At 40.1% G+C, this 18,974-nt stretch overlaps 1 protein-coding gene across 1 annotated transcript in view; it reads left to right on the forward strand.

Moving 5' to 3' along the window:
* Nucleotides 1-18,974, forward strand: part of lhfpl7 (LHFPL tetraspan subfamily member 7) — a 201,315-nt gene that overhangs the window by 51,164 nt on the left and 131,177 nt on the right. The window contains exon 2 of the mRNA XM_077206609.1: nt 10,200-10,338. Within this exon, the coding sequence (XP_077062724.1) occupies nt 10,200-10,338 (139 nt within the window). The remainder of the gene's footprint in view (nt 1-10,199; nt 10,339-18,974) is intronic.

Consider the following 18,974-nt stretch of genomic DNA (forward strand, 5'->3'; position numbering starts at 1 on the left):
TTTCTCCATTTGTACATTGGAACCTGAACTATAAAAAGATACTACATCTCCAAACACTTTTTTTTTACTCTGAAGATTGTTCTGTGCGTCAACGAAGAGGTGCATGCCATAGTTGTCTGAATTCTTACAGGAAGGATAATAGGGAAAACAGGATTTATAGAGTTCCAACATGGGCAAATTCACTGAATGTTGGTTTAGATTTTTTCACTTTCACTTTCAATTCTTTATCCTTTATAAGAGGATGTTTTGTATAGTTTTAATTTAATAGATAAAACAAATCATTTAAGGTAAGTTCATGTGGGTTTGAGCTTGATTGTGAGAGAATGAAAGTGTATTGGAGCTTAATGTTCCTTAGGGCTGAAGGACTTTATTTCATTAAGTTAGAGTCTGAGCTCTAACACACCTCCCTCTTAATTGGCACTGCCCGCTTCGTCTCGTAGCTACAGCTAAGCCAGATTTGGATCTGACACACACACACACACACACACACACACACACACACACACACACACACACACACACACACACACACACACACACACACACACACACACACACACACACACACACACACACACACACACACACACACACACACGGTTCACATATATGAGAAAATACTTCACCATGGTAACAAGACAGCTTCAACCTTGATCTTGATTTTCAGTCTGTATGTCTAGTAAATCAAGTGCAAATTCTGTCGAATTTAAAACCCTTACAGAATAATAAGCCTTATTTTTTTGTAACTGCTGCATTCCTCATTCATTGACAAGTGAGGGTGATGTGGGTGACATTTGGGTCTTTGAAATGAATTTGACTGTTGGATGAACCATTCCAGTTATTTCACATCATTTTCCACCCCTTAAAGAAATAGCTCACCCACATGATGTTTCTGTCATCATTTACACATCCTTATGCCACTTAAAATTTAATGACAAAGTAAGGAGAGGTTTTCTAGGTTTTTCGACCTGTACTTTTGTAAAAATGAAAAAGGCAATACAGTGATCATGGCTGTCAAGCACTATAAATTGTACGGTACAACTTATGCACAAACTTCTTCTGCTATAAAGGTGTGTTCACACTTGACAAGTTTGGTTTGATAAAACAAAACCCTGGTGCGATTGCTCTGTTAGTGCGGCTCATTTGAATAAGTGTGAACACTGCCATCTGAACCCTGGTGTGCAACAAACATCCAAACTGAACCCCGGTGCCCACCTTTTCAGGGGTCACAGTCCACTTCCAAACAAACTCTGGTGTGGTTCGACTGAAAAATGAAAGCAACATGGACCAACGACATATAAATTAACACAAAACAGGACGTGATGTCACAAGATGCGACCCTAAAAAGGACTGAACGCTCAAGCATACCTGGTTCTTCTTATCATAGGAGCTACGTTGCCCTTTGTAGCAGATCTTCATTTGTGTTTGCAACAGAGGAATTTCTGCCACTGTTTTGACTCGACACATTTTATAGGCTCTTTTTAAGTTCACAGCTGGTAAAAAATACCATCATATGGACGCACATACAACAAGCACATTTAGCACACAGGATTGCTTTGAATGTTTCGCTAAGTTATCAATTATACATTGTAAAAAGTGTGTCCAATCAGGTTTTGACCTTATCTATATGCGTTTAATCTGTATCTTTATGTTTGTCGTTAAAAATGACAGTGTGAACGCCAAGCAAACCAGGACTAAATGTATCTATTTCTTTTTTGATCAAGACCAAAATAACTTGGAGAACCAAACAGAAGGTCTTCTGAAGCCGTACATTAGCATTTGCCTGCTTTAAGAATGCAGGTTTACAGCGAATAATGACATATTTTTAATATATGAATTTGTAGAATTTTTGTTTTGATTTGCAAAGTAGTATATATTTATAATACTTATTGATAAATGTCTAAAATGTATTGAATTTTAACCATGACAATTATCAGACAGCATTTCAATATCAGTTCATCCCCTTAAAGGGTCATTCCACCGGTGGAGACATGAATATGTATTGAAAGTGGGTCATATATGTAGTAGAACAGTATCATAAATTTCTAATTTGGGACCTTCTTGGCCGATAAAAGGCAGAAAATGACTTTTTAGTGCTTGTGGATTGTAGACAACAATCCCCATAGTGCATTGCAATGCTCAGCTCCGCAGACCAGTAGCTAGCTTAACTGCAAGATATTTGTGCAATGAACCTGCCACGTTAGCGTGTTAACAAAATGAAAATAAACTTACTTTACAGAAAGACGACCATTTGACCCTGTAGGCTTTGCTGACGTTGCCAGTTGACCTTAGGTATTCTAAAGTAGGTCTCCAGGACGCCGCTATCCATATGGGGTGCGAAACTCGGGTGAGCAACAACACAGACGTCCGTGTCATCCTCCGATTCTGTAGCACCGCTGGAATTCTCGGCAGCAGACAGACTCTTGTTCTGTGTCCATTGGCGCACAGTGAGAGCACAGGCACCACCAATCTGCCCCAGCTCGAGCCATTGCGGGCTCCTCGTCCGCGGCAGGCAGATCGTCTGCATCGGCTGTGGTGGCAGCAGCTTCAGCCGCCTCCGGTTCCTCCATAGCCCTCAGTTGCCCTTCGCTATACTGTGGCTCATAAAGGTAGCCACGAACATCCGTTTCTACCATAACTTCGTCAAAATCCAGATCCTCCATAATGCATCCGCCTGTGTATTCAGTACCTTCGTCCATATTTTCAAAAAGTTTCTCCCGGTGAAATCAAAGCACTGGCACTGATCTGATAGGTCTGTTAGCGCATTAGGTCCAACCCCCTATGGGCGGGTTTGAAAGGGTGGGAACTAGTGCTTGTAGTCTTCACAGAAATCCCCCCCCCCTTTTACACTTCCTCCTACAATGACGTAAAATGACGATTTTTGCGTCATTGTAGGAGGAAGTGAAGAAGGGAAATAGAGGATTTCTCTCGTCTCAGGGGAAAATGAAAGAGTGTTGCATGACCATTCAATAGTATGACTGGATTTCTAACAATGGAAATCTTAATGCAAATGGGTGGAGTGACCCTTTAACTGACAAAATCCTGGCAAAGAACTTCACTACCCATAATCTTAGAAAGAGATCTGATCTGATAGCATGGAAATAGGAATCAAGCCACAGAGATCAGAAGTAACCGCCCATTCCCATAAAGCATTGCAAGTTATGTTATCAAATTGTAATCAAATGTTTCCATGCATTCTCAAACACCTTGCATGTTTGTATACATTTGAAATTGTTACAATAAATACCTAATATATTGTATTTTATACTGGTCTTAGTGAGATGAGTGATTCATTCACTCATAAAAGAATGCAAGTATTTTTCCTTTTGTTCATTGCTTTGAATGTTTTGTTCATTGCTTGTTGTAATGTTTTGGTTCAAGGCATTGAATTTTATTTTATTTTTTAGATGAAATTAGAATAGGACGTTTCTGCAGTTGTGGAAGTACTTGTCAGTTATATTTTTTCTCTGTGCCCTACAGAATTCACAGAGGACAACATCCATTTTTCCTCGACTTGAATCAAATTAGCATGCAAATGAATGTTTTGTGAGGTGCATCATGTGATGGTTTGACAAAATGTGTAGTTACTTATAATCATTTCCTCTAGTTACACAGAAATTGGTTTCCATCATAGCGTGACCTCTCTCCTTCGCAATGCACTTCATCTGCAGTGCTGTTTACTGTTTGCAGTGTGTATAGAGGCAAATAATTAGCATTTATTTAGGAAACTGGTTGGGGTTGCACCAGCCATTCATAATTTCTTGCTTAAATTGGACCGTTAAGTCCACACTAGAGGGTTAGTAACTACTAGCTATTTTATAACTAACTCTGTCCTGTCGTAAGCTCCCTGTAAAGTAATGCGTAGTCACGTAATATGAGGTTTACCCTCAATATTCCAATAGCAGCCTTCAAATACATTACCAGAAGTTATTGAAATGCTGTGAATTTTAGGTTATTGTTCATGGTGCAACCGGCCCCGGCTCTCTGAATAAGGTTGCGCTGTAAGGAGCCATTTTTGTTTGAAAAGTCTGTTGGTTTATTTGTATAGGTTGTGTAGTATTTACAGTCATTACGTGTGTATATTGCGTGAATGACGGGTGGTTGGGCAGATATTGTGATTTGTGGTAGGTGGTATGCCATACGGAACCGTTGCCACTGAAACTGCATATTAACGCACCAGTGGGGCTCGACAGCCTTAGTCAAACGGGTTGGCGCGTATGGTTGGGTTGCGGAGAGATTGTGAGATTGTGGTTAGGTCTCAGCAGCAAGTGGGAAGTAGAGGTCAGTAAGCTGGGCTGAGTTGAGTGGGGGACGGAGGGGGGTGACTCTGGGACGCCAGAGTCACTGTCGAGCCCTCATGAGGTGTCGTGGGCTAGTCGACGAAACACTGAGGACGGAAGGTGCCCACTTGAAGACCCTAGAAATGTTCCCTACTCCGCTCAATCCAGAGGGTTGTTATGGGGGGACCGCACAGTGGTTGCAGCCGTTGTGTGTGCTGACGCGCAATACACTGCAGCTATTAACACCAGACAGAAGGAGATTTACGTCACCAGATGGAAAGAAGCGTAAATGGATGGAGAACCATAGGTTACTGTAAAGCTACGTCTTAGTTGGTGATTATCTTGGCGAAAGCCGAGTACAAATCACCATGAAGTTTTAACACCTACTCTCGTGTAATGGAAATCATAATTTTAGGTTATTGTTCATGGTGCAACCGGCCCCGGCTCTCTGAATAAGGTTGCGCTGTAAGGAGCATATTTTCTTGTAAATGAACAGCAGCTGGAGTTTGGAAAGTATTTATTGTGTGCATATGCTGTATATGATGAAGTTTCAGAAGTACAATGTAGGACACTTTGTAATCATGGATTTAAAATTATGATTTCCAACGAGAACAGAAGCATAATCTTTAATTAGTTGTGGCAAAAGCCAGACCAGAAATGTCAAACTAATTAAGGAGAATTGAATTCTGGGCAGTGTGTTGATACAGTAAGGTCTTTGAGGAATGCATGAAATTAGTCATATTTGCGAAAGCTGATTGTTCATACGTGCACATGAAATTGTTTGCACTAAATATAGTACAAATAACATTGACATGATTGGTGCATAACAAATGCAATACTGTTCTGCTAAAACAAAACAAGTAAGAATGCAAAATGGTTAAGCTGTGTATTAACATTTCAATAGGTGAGGCCCACTCTTTGCATTATCAGCTCTTTTTTATTATCTTCTTTTTTTGTCTAATTATATATTTGGGGGCTTTGAACTTTATCTTTATATACTAAATGAAAATATTACAATAAGTTAGGGAGAGATACAATGAGCACATTTACGTGCACATCAGTAAGCTGATATCTCACAAAAATAAGCTCATTAAAATAACCCATTGTCCTGGTGTACCTTCTAACAATAACCGGTAGCGGAAGTTGTTCACAAGATTAATAAATCAGGTTATGTCGCGGATGGGTAGTGATGTCAAAACATAATCATTTGTGTATCTGACTGAGTATTCAATTTGTAATGTCAGTGGTGAAGCATCAAAAACAAAAGAGTGTTCCAACGTGTAAACGAGACTCATATATTATCCTCTCATGCACTTAAAGATAGAGTATTTGTACCTCTTTTACTTCTGCTGCACGAGATGAGAACACATTTTTATAATTTCTTGGGTCAAGAAAGTGTCAGAGTTTGCGCTATACTTCCTCCTCCTTTACTGCAAAACGCTCGGTTTGTCTGGAAGCACTAAAATGTGTTGCAAGGACACTTTCCTGTCACATGTCACACATGCACACTTCAATAAGCTGACAGAACAGGTTAATGTGTTTGTATACGAAATCAGGTTAAGCCATTCATGACCTCACTCCGATAAAGGTTAAAACACCATCACACGTTTACATGACTATATGCGTTGTCGGCTTATTAAGCATAATCGGGTTAAAGGGATAGTTCACACAAAAATTTTAATTTTGTCATTGAATCTCCCTCATGTTGTTCCAAACTGGTATGAGTTTCTTTGTTCTGTTGGACATAAAAGAAGATCTTAACCATTGACTTCCATAGTAAGAAAAAAAATACTATGGAAGTCAGTGGCTACCGTCAACTGTTTGGTTATCCACATTTTTCACTCTATCTTCGTTTGTGTTCAACAGAAGAAAGAAACTCACACAGGCTTGGAACAACATGAGGGAGATTAAATTATGATGCAATTAACATTTTTGGATGAACTAGCTCCTTTAAGAACGTGCACGTAAACACACATGAAGTGGGATATACCTGAATCTGCCTCTTCTACATGATAATGGACACATCATGTCCATTCTGTCATCATTTACTGTAATCTCCCTCAACCTGTATGACTTTCTCTCTTCTGTGGAACATAAAAGAAGATATTGTGAGTGTTTTTATGTCCAAACAATGGAAGTCAATGGTAACCAAAACTGAACATGCTTCAAAATATCTTCTTTTGTGTTCTGCAGAAGAAAGAAAGTCATAAAGGTTTCCAATAACATGAGGGTAATTAAATGATGACCCTCTTTCAACATTAGAGAATGAAATATTTTGGCCATATTATCATCCATTAGATGAAAAATCAAAAGTTTGATCGCTTTGAAAAGTAACAGTGCACTTGGCAAGCACCACTAATTAGTATTGACCTCAGGAAGTACATTTCTGTTTCCTAGCCATACGTGTACTATATACATTAGGGATGAAATATGCATACTGCTTGTTTAACTTATGAGCATCATCAACATTCCTGTCATAGACTGCCTATTTATGATTTTCCAGGGTACCATTTAGTTCTGGATCTGATCTGTTGCAGCCCTAATATGTCTCTATTAGTTGTAATGAAACACGGTAATGTTTGACAGCACAGTGGGCAAGAGCTCATTTCATCGAAAGGCTTCAAAGATGGCAAGATCAAGAGATGGCACTGAGAAAACTAGACGTTTTTATGAATATATGAATACCATTTAAAGGGGAATGAGTTCAGTTTGAAGGAAATATGTTTCCTCCGAGTGTCTGCGGCGTTCCACTTCTGCGTTATTAGATTTTTCCCCTCTTTCTAGTGCAGGCATTTCATTATTGTAAAGGATGTTGTAATGTTGTCATCTACACAAAACAGTCATAATTACTACAGATGTTATCATTACCATTAGAAATACTGTGATATACAGATATCACCTATGAATCTGCCATCTCGTCTCCATTTGCATTCCGTCCTTCGCCATTTGGACTACAAGGAAAATGAAGTCGCTATAGTTGGTGCATTTGTATTAATATATACATTTTGTGTATGTATATGTGTATTGCTCTTGCAAGAGATCAGCTGATAGCGTTTTAACAGATATTTTGTTTACTATCTTTTTGATTCGGTCCACTAAGTTTGATACTGCAGGTCTGTGTGTGGAAATATGGGGTATTTGAAAGCCCCAGTTGATCTAATGAAGAGGCATCACACTGTCAGAATGAAAACCTCAGTTTGAAATCTTGAATGCTTCTCACTGAAAAGCATCCACCTGTGACCCACCTTTACAGAAAGACTGCTTCTGTTTTCTGCAGGAGACAATCATTCCTTTAAAGCCACTATGAAAATGAAAATTGACAATACAAAATTTTTAATGGAATATTGCAGTATTTATTGCAAATGATTTATCCATGCACATTTTTTATTTATTTATGTGCCCTCATGAGTTTTAATCAAAATAACTCCCCCTCCCTCTTGCAGCAACATCTCTTCTCTTTTCAATTCCTAATTGAAAAAATCAAGTCCTGCCCTACATTTTTTCTTTTTCAAGATGACGCTTTACATAGCTTTACATTGTGTGTATACGTTACAATATGGAAGAAAACACTATGACAACTTTTGTTTCATGCCGATTTAAAAAAACTTTTTTGCATGTGTTCATAATTTCTTTGTATGACAGCCTGGCCAAAAATTATGTCTGCACAATTTGGTATGTTTCATTGCGTTATCACAAATCAACACTTGACTCCAACGCTATATGCTTACAAAATCATTAACACAATTTTAATAATATTTGAATAAAGGGCGAAGATGAGAATTTTCCTTGGCCGGACATCACTTTTGGCCACTACTGTATGTGTATTATTGTATATTTATATTTTATGTGTATGTGTACATTTTATATGTGTATATTATTTGGTTGATTACTCAGTCTATTTTTTTGTATGTTGTTTGCACCAGAATTTCCCCCACCTCCCAAAACTGCAATTTAACTATGGCTATTTGTGTATTATAACACTTTGTTGAATGATATATGATATAAGGTAAATGGTAAAAGTCTGATACAACAGAAACATCTAAGCTTTAAGTTACAGTTATTACCCAAATCTATATGTGCACAGATCAATAATGCATGATGTCAGAGTGTGTTGCTTCATATGCTTATATGGATTACATCAGAGTTAGATCAATTGCCTGATTTTGATATGCACCCTCCATGTTTTTGTTTTAGGGATTGTACAGCAAGCTCTTTAAGTACTGAGTCTTGTGCCATAGTCTTATAAATACATGCCAACACCTGCTTTCTGACAAACAAAAAAAAACCATGTCCATGAGAAAGATTTACTTTACACATCTCTTAACTGGGATGTCCTTTGTGTTTGTTTTTTTTGACCAGGCATGTGTAGGGCTGATGAAGTGATTGGTTTAATAATGGTGGTAGATTAGAGTATCAGTACTCACTGTTTCTCTAAATTGATTCCACTGAGTAAACACTTAGGGAGAATTGATTGATTTCATTATATTTCTACCTGAACAACTCATGTGTGGATGTGTGAGTGTGTTTAAATGTTTTTTTCCTTCTATAACTATGTGTTTGGCATTTAATAATTTAATAGGGGGTTAGCTCACCCAAAATTATTATTTTTTTGTCATCATTCGCTCATGTTGTGTAAAACCCATATGATTTTCTTTATAAAATATATATAGTATTATAAACTCTTATTTATAAACTTGCTTTCAGCTTTTGTTTTGACTATCCCAAATCCCCAAAATGAAAAGAGTCCTTTATGAAGGAAAAAAAAGGAATAGGAATGCTTCAAAGATTGTACTATAACATCCTAATGTATCAAATAGTATACTTGCATATAGTATATGCAAAAAAGTTAAATAAAAAACTGACTATTGTTATGAAATAATGTTATTTTATTATTTCATATGTGAGGCTTTACACGGTTAGCCATATTATGTTTTTGTCCAATGTTTAGTGCAGTTTGGATTTAAAATCTATGGTTTTAACATGAACTATTAACGGGATAGTTCAACCTCATCTTGAATGGAAAATTAAATAATAATTTACTCACCCTGGTGTTGTTCTAATGCCATATGCCCTTCTTTCATTTATGGGCCACAAAAGGATTTTTTTTTTAAGTTCAGTTCTCGCTCGTCCATATAGTAGAGAATAGTCTGAAAAAAGTAGCTGTGTATTTTCTTAACTGAGTCAAATATCACCGGACCGGATTTCTGTTTGTCTGATGAAAGTCAGAATGACAATTAACAGATATGAACGCGATAACTTCTTATTATGACGAACACAACGGATATATTCACCTCAGATCATGTCGCATTTTTGTTAATCTTGATTTCTCACAACTTGTGTGCTTTTTCTGGGTGAGACGGAATAAACTGCTGCGCAGAGAAGACTAACAGCTAAGGTCAAGAATTTTGTTAAATAAAACATTAAATTTTGGTTTGTTTTTCACCAAACCCTATCATATACCCCCAGAGCACTTGGAATATATACAGCACTTGTCACATGGCATCATTCTGTGATACTTTTGCATCTTTTTTAAAAAGCTTGATGCTGGTCGCTATTTACTTCCGTTATATGGACGAATGCCAACTGGACATAAAAAAAAAAAAAAATCTCCTTTTGTGGTCCATAAAAGAAAGAAGGCCACTCTCAGGAAAAAGTTCTAATATGTACCATTTAGGTACTAATGTACACTTTTGGTACAAGTATGTACAGTACCTTTAAGGTACTAATATGCACAGTTTAGGCACAAATGTGTACCTTTTGAAGGGGTATAAGCCTCATGTGACTTCTTTTCTACCTTTTGTATCTCTTTAAAACCGTTCTCTGCTAAATTAACTCATTTATTGGGATCAGAATCAATCAAGTCTGGACTCCTCTAATAGCAGCAGTATCTGTAAGTGTTGTGCATTGTGTGTGTTCCAGACGAGTGCAGTGCTGTGTTCAGGTGGATGTGCTCTGCTGGCGGTCAGCTCCCTGCTGGCTATCATCACCATCTTCCTGCCCGGTGGAGCCTGGGAGAGGAGGATCTGCACTTTGGCAGGATACATGCAGATGGCTGCAGGTTAGTGTCCGGCTTACTATCTGACCTCTGATCAGCTGTTAAACGCCAACCCTTAGAGGAACCATGCTGAGTAGCATTACATGACTGATCCTAGTCAGTTAAACTCTAATCCGAGCTTGAGACGGGACCCCCACAGACCATCTGAGGTAGGCCTAAACTGCACACAGAAATGGCGAGAGCTTACCAAAATCTATGCAAGACTTGTAAAACCCCAACATGCCTTTTTCCAACACTTCGCTTTGAAGAATGGCTTGACTATTCCCTTGGATAAACACACAACAGCAGGGATCTTCAGAAAGGAGCAGAGACCTTCCTTCTCTCATCTCCCGCTCTAATATCATGTGATACACTCTGGAGCTCTGCTAACTGCTTTGGGCGTAACATCTGAATTCTGTTGTGTTCGAATTTGAAGTGTATTGTTCATTTTTTGGCAGAGCAGAGGAGGAATACAATTTGATATGCCGTGATATGAAGCAATTTAAACGGAATGTAGGTGCTGTTTCATATTAGAAATGCAAAGATTCATGTTTCATCTTCATTAAATTGCATGAAGGAGTTTATTCAAACACTATTTGCAATCCAGATCCCTTTTGGGGAAAATAACAGGTTAAGCTGGTTTCTGCAATATGGTTGCTGGTCCAAGGTGGTCTGCCAGTTCAAACCAACCTATCTAAAGGCTGTAACATATCAAGCCAAAGTTGGGCCAGTGTTTTACAGTTCAACACGGTCAGCACAATAGGCACCCTTGTTGGCGGCTTTTTGTCCAATTGAGCATGTTGAATCGTTATTGGGCAGTAAATGAGAGAAATCTTTCTGGTGTGCGTTTTCCATACAACAACGTCACTCGCTGCTTAACTACCATAGTATGATGCATCGTTGAAGAAATCAACTAGCTAGTCATTACTGTTTCCCGAAACCGTACTGTCGCAAATTTGTTGTTCAACCACATTGGTTAATGATGTTAAGCATGCAGGTGGTGGAGTAATAACTTCCTTTAATGAATCTGTTTGAGATTGAATTAATGCTAGATAGATGTCTTGCTGTAAATTATGGACATGGTATTTGAGGGCTAATTCTTTTTTTTTTTTTTGCTTTACTTCCAGATTCCATCATAGGCTCGTTCTTATGTACTAGAGCATGTAAGCACATGCACACTCTTCAAAAACGGTGCTTTAAATCTCTTGACAAACTAAAAGACAGAAATGACATCTGTATGTATTCGAAATTAAAGAAGTATTGTACTGAATGTCAGCTTGCTTATTTTGCTCAAGTTTATTAAATCCATGTCATTCAAACAAGAAACTATGCTTCCTACCACATCTCGAGAGTTCAACATAGTGAACCAGTGCACGAGAAAAAAAGAGAAAATGATAAAAGCAAGCAAACAATGAAGTCAAGATTGCACACAATGTTGAGCAAATGCAAAATACATAAAGATGCAAATATTTATGCAACAACATGGCCGTCTGGAATGAAGAAAGTAAAGACCAACTGACCAACATGATTCATATTAAAAATGGTTATGCAAGCTCTATTTTGTTTAGTTCAATATCCACAATCTGAGTTTTGGTTTCCCTTTTTGAATGACTAATACGGACAGCTGGCACCTGCTGATATAGACAGTAATTTCCTCTCATGCAGGTACACAATGTGAGTGCTAGTTGGCCATTGACTGTTGACTTTGCGATGTGTTCAAGTGCAACTTTTTGGCCGCAAACGCAGACGACTTGAGATGACAACAAAGTCAGCTTTCGTCTTCAATAGTTCTTTGATGTCGGTTTGGTGTGTCATGGGCTTAAAATAATCTACCTGCTTGACTTCGACCCTACCAGCTGGTAGTCCAGTCAGTCAACTAATCTGGACTACCTTGGACCAACTATTGACTATAAATAATTCGTTTGGATCAGCTAGAAACCACCAGAAGCAAAATTTGGCAGGGTTGGCTTGCAAAAATGTGAATGTAATTAATGGTTTCTATCTCCGAGACATTTCCTTCAAGGCCAATTCACACTGCACAGACAAATGCAAACAAACACGTTTGTTGGGTTTCTTTGGATGGGTGTGTTACTGCTGTCGGTGTCTGTTGGCTTGGGTCAAGGTTTGTTTTCACCCGACTGACTGAACATGTTCCATCAGTGTTTGTTGGTGTCTATTTGGGGCAGTGTGTATATGACTGTGTATATGGTGTGTATATGACAGTAATTTTTCATAAAATTCTAAATCCAATGGCAGACTTGTTTGTTGGTGTTTGTTGGCGTTTGTCTGTGTGGTGTGAATTGGCCTGCATACACACACCCTTCACCATGATTATGCAGATATTTTCTGAACATGGAGAATTTTCAGACAAAACAGCCCATCCATTTAAACACACTTTGTTGCAGTGCATATCAGTCACAAAAGCTTAATTATTAAATAAAGAAATAAGTGTTTGCTCTCAACGCAGGTTGCTAGGCAACAACCATCGGCTGAATGTTGTGATGGCACGATGGAGGAACTCGAAGATTTACTGGCCACAGTAAAAAGACAATTACAGCCCTTTAACACAGGTCAGCAGTTCAGGGGTGGCCTTCATTCAACAGGCGAATAGTAACATGCAACAGTAACGTCAACAGTAACATGACGTGAAGGCCAAGTATTTAATCCATCCAAGTTAGTAAACACACATATAGTAGTGAGTAGTAAACACACACCCAGAGCAGTGGGCAGCCATTTTGCTGTGGCGCCCAGGGAGCGATTGGGTGTTTTGCTTTAGGGCACCTCAGTCATTTCCTGCAGGTATTGATAATCGAACCTGCAACTTTCTGGTTACCAGTCTGACTTGTATAGATATACTTCTTTATACTTCTTAAACAACACCATACTGTATCTACTTGCACAAAAGCAATGACAAGCGCTCATGCTAAATAAATATGTTTATATGCAAGATACATGTATATTGGGAGCACTGATTTCCAATTTGTCCTTGATATTTTTGAGGCTTTGGAAGGTTTTATTGGATGTGGGAATACTATATATTTAAATGCTTGTTTTAATTAAGCCTTTGGGCTCTACATTGATCATTACAGAGAAACCTTAAATAATTTTTTTTGCCTTGCACTGATTTATTTCCCTGTTCTAATTAGAAAGTAATGATATTTCCATAAAACTACTGTAATAATGGAGAATGTAAAAGGGCACAGGCTATAATGGACTGCATTGGTATTCTCTAAGCATTGACTGAAGCATCTTTTCAAGGGTAAGACACTAGAAATCAACCTCATCTCAGATAGATGCCTTCATCCAAACAAACATGCTGTGTTCTTAAAAACAAGAGGCTTTCAGCAAGTTTTCATTCTAAAATGTTTGCCAAATAACCTTTTTGAAGAAAGTTTTCTGCTGTAGTGGGAGAAAATTAATAAGCCTCTTAAGTTTGTGCATGTTTGCTTGAAGTCGAAAGACATATAGTTGAGGATTTTTAATATTTCATGTGCTGTTTTGCTCAATGAAAAGCGTTCTCTCATCATTGCTTTTAAAGCATAGACTGTAAAAAATATGGACAAAGCGTCTGTGACGTCACCCATAGACTTTCTGAAGAACGGTTTTGAGGTCGTTTTTGGGGGGTATGGGCAGCGCCCATCTTGTTCAGAAAGGATACAGAGGTGGTATGATGTGTTGTGTCAGATCATGGCCGAAGACGTCAAATTTCAGGAATTCCAGGCGCAGCCCATTATCAGCTGTCAATCACGCTGTCAATCCAAGTTAACCACGCCCTTATTTGTCATACATTTTATATCTAAATACGATCTAAACTAACGAGTTAGAATAAAATTCACCCCCCTCACAGTTGTCAGGCACTCGGAACCTATCGAAAAATACAATAAAAGTCCATGTGACCAACCTGTAAAAACATGAATTTATGCTGTGAAAACGGACATTTTAACATTGGGGTCTATGCACATTTGCTCCCTTTTGGGACCTGCCCCTAGCAGATTTTCGATGTATTGTAGTTTTTCGCACTTCCAGGTAGGCTTCATTTTTCAGTATAGAATGTTGCCGCTTGTTTTAAAGTAGCAGTTATTTTCCTTCAGTCAGACTGTCAAACTGAAATAAACTACAGTATAAAACAGATATAATTTGACTATAATGTTCCAGCTCAGTGATTCCCATCCAGGGGTCTGTGTAACTCAGGAGGGGGTTTTGAATGCACTATTAGCTCTTTTTCAGGAAACGTTTCTCTACAATCAGGTCCCCTTAACTGTTAAAATGTATGAACGACAAACAAGCTCAGCTGTCTTATTATAGGGAGCTACTTCATGAATCTTTTTTCATGGACAGTATCGGTTGTTTTGTGAGTCATTATAATAATAATAATGCTAATGAAGACCATGGGCTGGCATTATACAAATTTGTTACAAACCTACGTACATTCACACAGAAGACAGGAATTATTGACGACTGTAACGAGGATGCTGAGGCTGAGTGAGAATCCATGTGCGGAAGTTTATTAAAGACAGTTTCCACAACAAATACGATAAGGCAGGTAGAGGGTCAAAACCAATGTAGCAGTCAGATCTTTCAACATACAAAGGGGAATTCCAGAAGGCAATAGTGAGTAGGCAGGCAAAAGGTACAAGCAAAAACATCAGTCCGATCAGGCAACCAAAACAAGGGGATAATCCAGAAAATCGAGAAACGGATAACCAGGCAGAATCATACACAGTAGACAAGCAGGATCAACAGGAAATAACGCTCGGTAAGGCAGGTAAATTGGCAATACTTCGCAATGAGTATAAGAATGTTCTCTGGTTAAATAGCAGTCAAACAGGAAACTAATGCAGAAGAAGCAGAGGGAGGAGAACACAGTCAGTACTCAGGTGAGGGCACCTTCTGCTGGTTTGGCATTACAGAACCCCCTCCTCTAGGAGCGACTCCTGGAGCTCGACGTGGGCGTCCCCGTGGTCGTGGCGCTGGTTGGTCAGGTCTGGCTCGATGAAATTCCTCGATGAGAGATGGATCCAAAATGTCCCGGGCGGCTACCCACGATCTCTCCTCAGGTCCATAGCCCTCCCAGTCCACCAGATATTGGAGCCGACCCTCTCTTCGTCTTGAGTCTAGTAACTCATTCACTTGATAAGCAGGAGTTACATCAATGTCCAATGGAGGTGGTGGTTCTGGGGTCTCATGACCAGGGTCAGCATTCGGGTGGACCGGTTTGAGGAGGGAGACATGGAAGGAGGGAGAGATACGGTAATTATCAGGAAGCTCCAATTGGTAAGTTACCTCATTAATTCTCTTGAGAATCTTAAAAGGGCCAACATACCTTGGACTGAGCTTCCTGCTTGGCAGGTAACTTGATGTTTTTTGTCGAGAGCCAGACCTGTTGTCCTTGTTGGTAGGGAGGATGTGGGCGACGTCGTCTGTTGGCCTGGAACTCCTGTGTTCTCACGGCCCGCTGGAGACGGACGTGTGCACTGTCCCACACCCTCTCGCTACGTTGGATCCAGTCGTCCACCGCTGGGACTGAGGAAGGTTCCCCAGACCACGGGAACAAGGGAGGTTGGAACCCCAGGACGCACTGGAAGGGGGTCAGGCCTGTGGATGTGTATGTGAGAGAGTTCTGAGCATATTCTGCCCAAGGTAGAAACTCAGACCATCGATGTTGTTCTCGACTGCAGTAGGTTCGTAGGTATCTGCCGATTTCTTGGTTGAGGCGTTCAACTTGGCCGTTGGCTTGAGGATGATATCCTGATGTGAGACTTACGTTGATATCCAGTTGTTTGCAGAAAGCTCTCCAGACTTGGGAAGTGAATTGTGTGCCTCGATCGCTGACAATATCTTCTGGGAGACCATATACTCTGAAGACATGGTGGAACAGGGCTTGGGCTGTTTCCATGGCGGTAGGTAGTCCTTTTAATGGGATTAGACGACAGGATTTTGAGAAACGGTCTATAATGACTAGAATAGTGGTACAATTGTCGGAGGGAGGTAGATCAGTGACAAAGTCTATGGATAGGTGGGACCATGGGCGTTGTGGGATGGGTAGTGGTTGTAGGAGACCGGAGGGTAATTCTTTAGGGGTTTTGGACTGGGCACAGACTTGACAAGACTTTACATAAGCGGCGACCTCTTTGGCCCTTGCAGGCCACCAAAATGAATTTTGTAGCAGACGAATAGTACGAGAAATACCGGGGTGGCCTACACTAATGGAAGTGTAGATCCATTGCATGATACGTTGACGTAGACATCGGTACGTACTGTTTGTCATGAGGGCAGTGAGTGGGTTGTGGTTCACGTTGTTGTTCTTGTTGTAATTCCTCCATGATGTCCCAGGAAACTGGAGCGAGGATGACAGAGTGAGGAAGGATGGGTTCTGTGGTGAGATGTTCTACGGGAAGGTCGTATCGTCTGGAGAGGGCATCTGCTTTACAGTTCTTACTGCCGGACCGATAGGTTACTGTAAACTGGAAGCGGGTAAAGAATAAAGCCCAACGAGCTTGACGTGGGTTAAAATGTTTTGCACTTTTGATATATTCCAAATTTTTGTGATCTGTGATGATTAGAAATGGGTGGACCGCCCCCTCCAACCAATGTCGTCACTCCTCGATGGCTGCCTTCATGGATAGCAGTTCCTTGTTCCCCACATCATATTTCCGTTCAGCGGCGGTTAGTTTCCTTGAAAAGAATGCGCACGGATGCAGTTTGCCTGGTTGACCGTGTCTCTGTGAGAGTACTGCCCCGATTCCACAGTCGGAGGCATCCACTTCTACTATAAAAGGTAAACTGGGATCTGGTTGTTTCAGAATGGGGGCAGAGGTTAATCTTTCTTTCAGTGTGATAAAGGCATTGTTGGCTTCTTTATTTCAGCTTAGCTTTGTGGGTTTACCTTTTAGAAGTGATGTTAGTGGGGACGCTATGGTGCTGTAGTTGCGGATGAAACGTCTGTAGAAGTTTGCAAAGCCTAAGAATCTTTGCAATCCCTTGACTGTTGTGGGTTGGGGCCATTCGGTGACTGCTTGAACTTTTACTTCATCCATTTTTACTACATGGTGACTTATGTGGTAGCCTAGGAACGAGGTTTGATTAACATGGAATTAAAATTTTTCTGCTTTGACATAGAGCTGATTTTCGAGTAATCGAGAAAGGACGATTTTAACATGGTTGATATGCTCTGCCTCAGACTTTGAGTAGATGAGAATGTCGTCAATATAGGCTACCACAAACTGGTTAAGAAGGTCCTTGAAGATTTCATTGATGAATGACTGGAAGATGGCGGGTGAGTTGGCCATCCCATACGGCATAACTTGGTACTCATAGTGCCCCCTGGTGGTAAGAAAAGCAGTCTTCCACTCATCACCTTCTCTTATCCTAATTAAGTTGTAGGCACTTCTTAAGTCCAGTTTAGTGAAAATGGCGGCTTCCCGCAGCTGTTCTAGGGCACAGGGTACTAAAGGAAGGGGATAACGAAATTTGACAGTCACATTATTTAGTCCTCTGTAATCGATGCAGGGTCTTAGTCCTCCATCCTTCTTTTCAACAAAGAAGAATCCTGCAGCTGCTGGAGATGTAGATGGACGAATAAAACCTGAGTTCAGAGCCTCTTCAATATAGTCTTCCATTGCTTGACTTTCGGTACGTGAGAGAGGGTAAACTTTGCTTTTGGGAGGCATGGCATTTGGAAGCAGATCAATAGCACAGTCCCAGGGTCGGTGTGGTGGTAGCTGTGCGGCCTTGGTTTTGCTAAAGACTTCAGAAAGATTGTAGTAATAGGCGGGGATGTTCACAGTTTTGTGGGTATCTGGACTTTCAATGCTGGTTGTGAGACATGGTTGGGTTCAGTGGGGAAGCAGTGATTTAGACAAAATGTGGACCAATGAATCAGCTCACCATGATACCAGGAAATGTCAGGGTCGTGAATAGATAGCCAGGGATGTCCCAGGATGATCTCGAATTTGGGAGAATCAACGATATACAATGTGATAGACTCTTGATGCAGCAAACCAACATTAAGTGTGAGAGTTTTTGTTTGATGAGTGATCCCCTCTCCAATGAGTGTATCATCGATGGCCTTGATTTTGATAGGTGGGGTACATGGTTGCATGGGGATGTTATACTTCGTGACAATGTCCTTGTTAATCAGATTCAGAGCAGCTCCAGAGTCAATCATCGCTGTTGATTCAAGAATCAACGTGTCAGTCTTGAGAGTAATGGGTAAGGTAAACGATTTGTTACTGAGTAAGGAGAAATGTTCGATATTTACCATGGGAACAGCTTGGGATTTGTGTGGACATCCTAGACTGCGATGGCCTGCTTCACCACAGTAAAAGCATAACTGATGTTGCCGACGCCTCTCCCTTTCCCCTTCAGAAAGTCGGGAGACGTTGAGTTGCATAGGTTCATCGTGAGTGCGTGCCTCGATAGTTACTGGAATCTGTGAATTGCCCTGATTTCCTCTGCTGCCCTTGCGTTTCGGAGCTTGTCACATGAGGTTATCAATTTTAATGGCAAGAGTGACAAATTCAGAAAAAGAGGAATTCTCTCCTTTACAAGCTAGTTTGATTTGCAGCTCCGTGTTGAGACTACGGTGAAACATGGCTTTTAAAGCGATATCATTCCAACCACTCTGTGCAGCAAGTGTTCTGAATTCAATAGCATATTCA

This window comes from Siphateles boraxobius, unplaced genomic scaffold, assembly GCF_051911475.1.
Source record: "Siphateles boraxobius isolate OS27281-9 unplaced genomic scaffold, OSU_SipBor_1 56, whole genome shotgun sequence".
Classification (NCBI taxonomy): domain Eukaryota; kingdom Metazoa; phylum Chordata; class Actinopteri; order Cypriniformes; family Leuciscidae; genus Siphateles; species Siphateles boraxobius.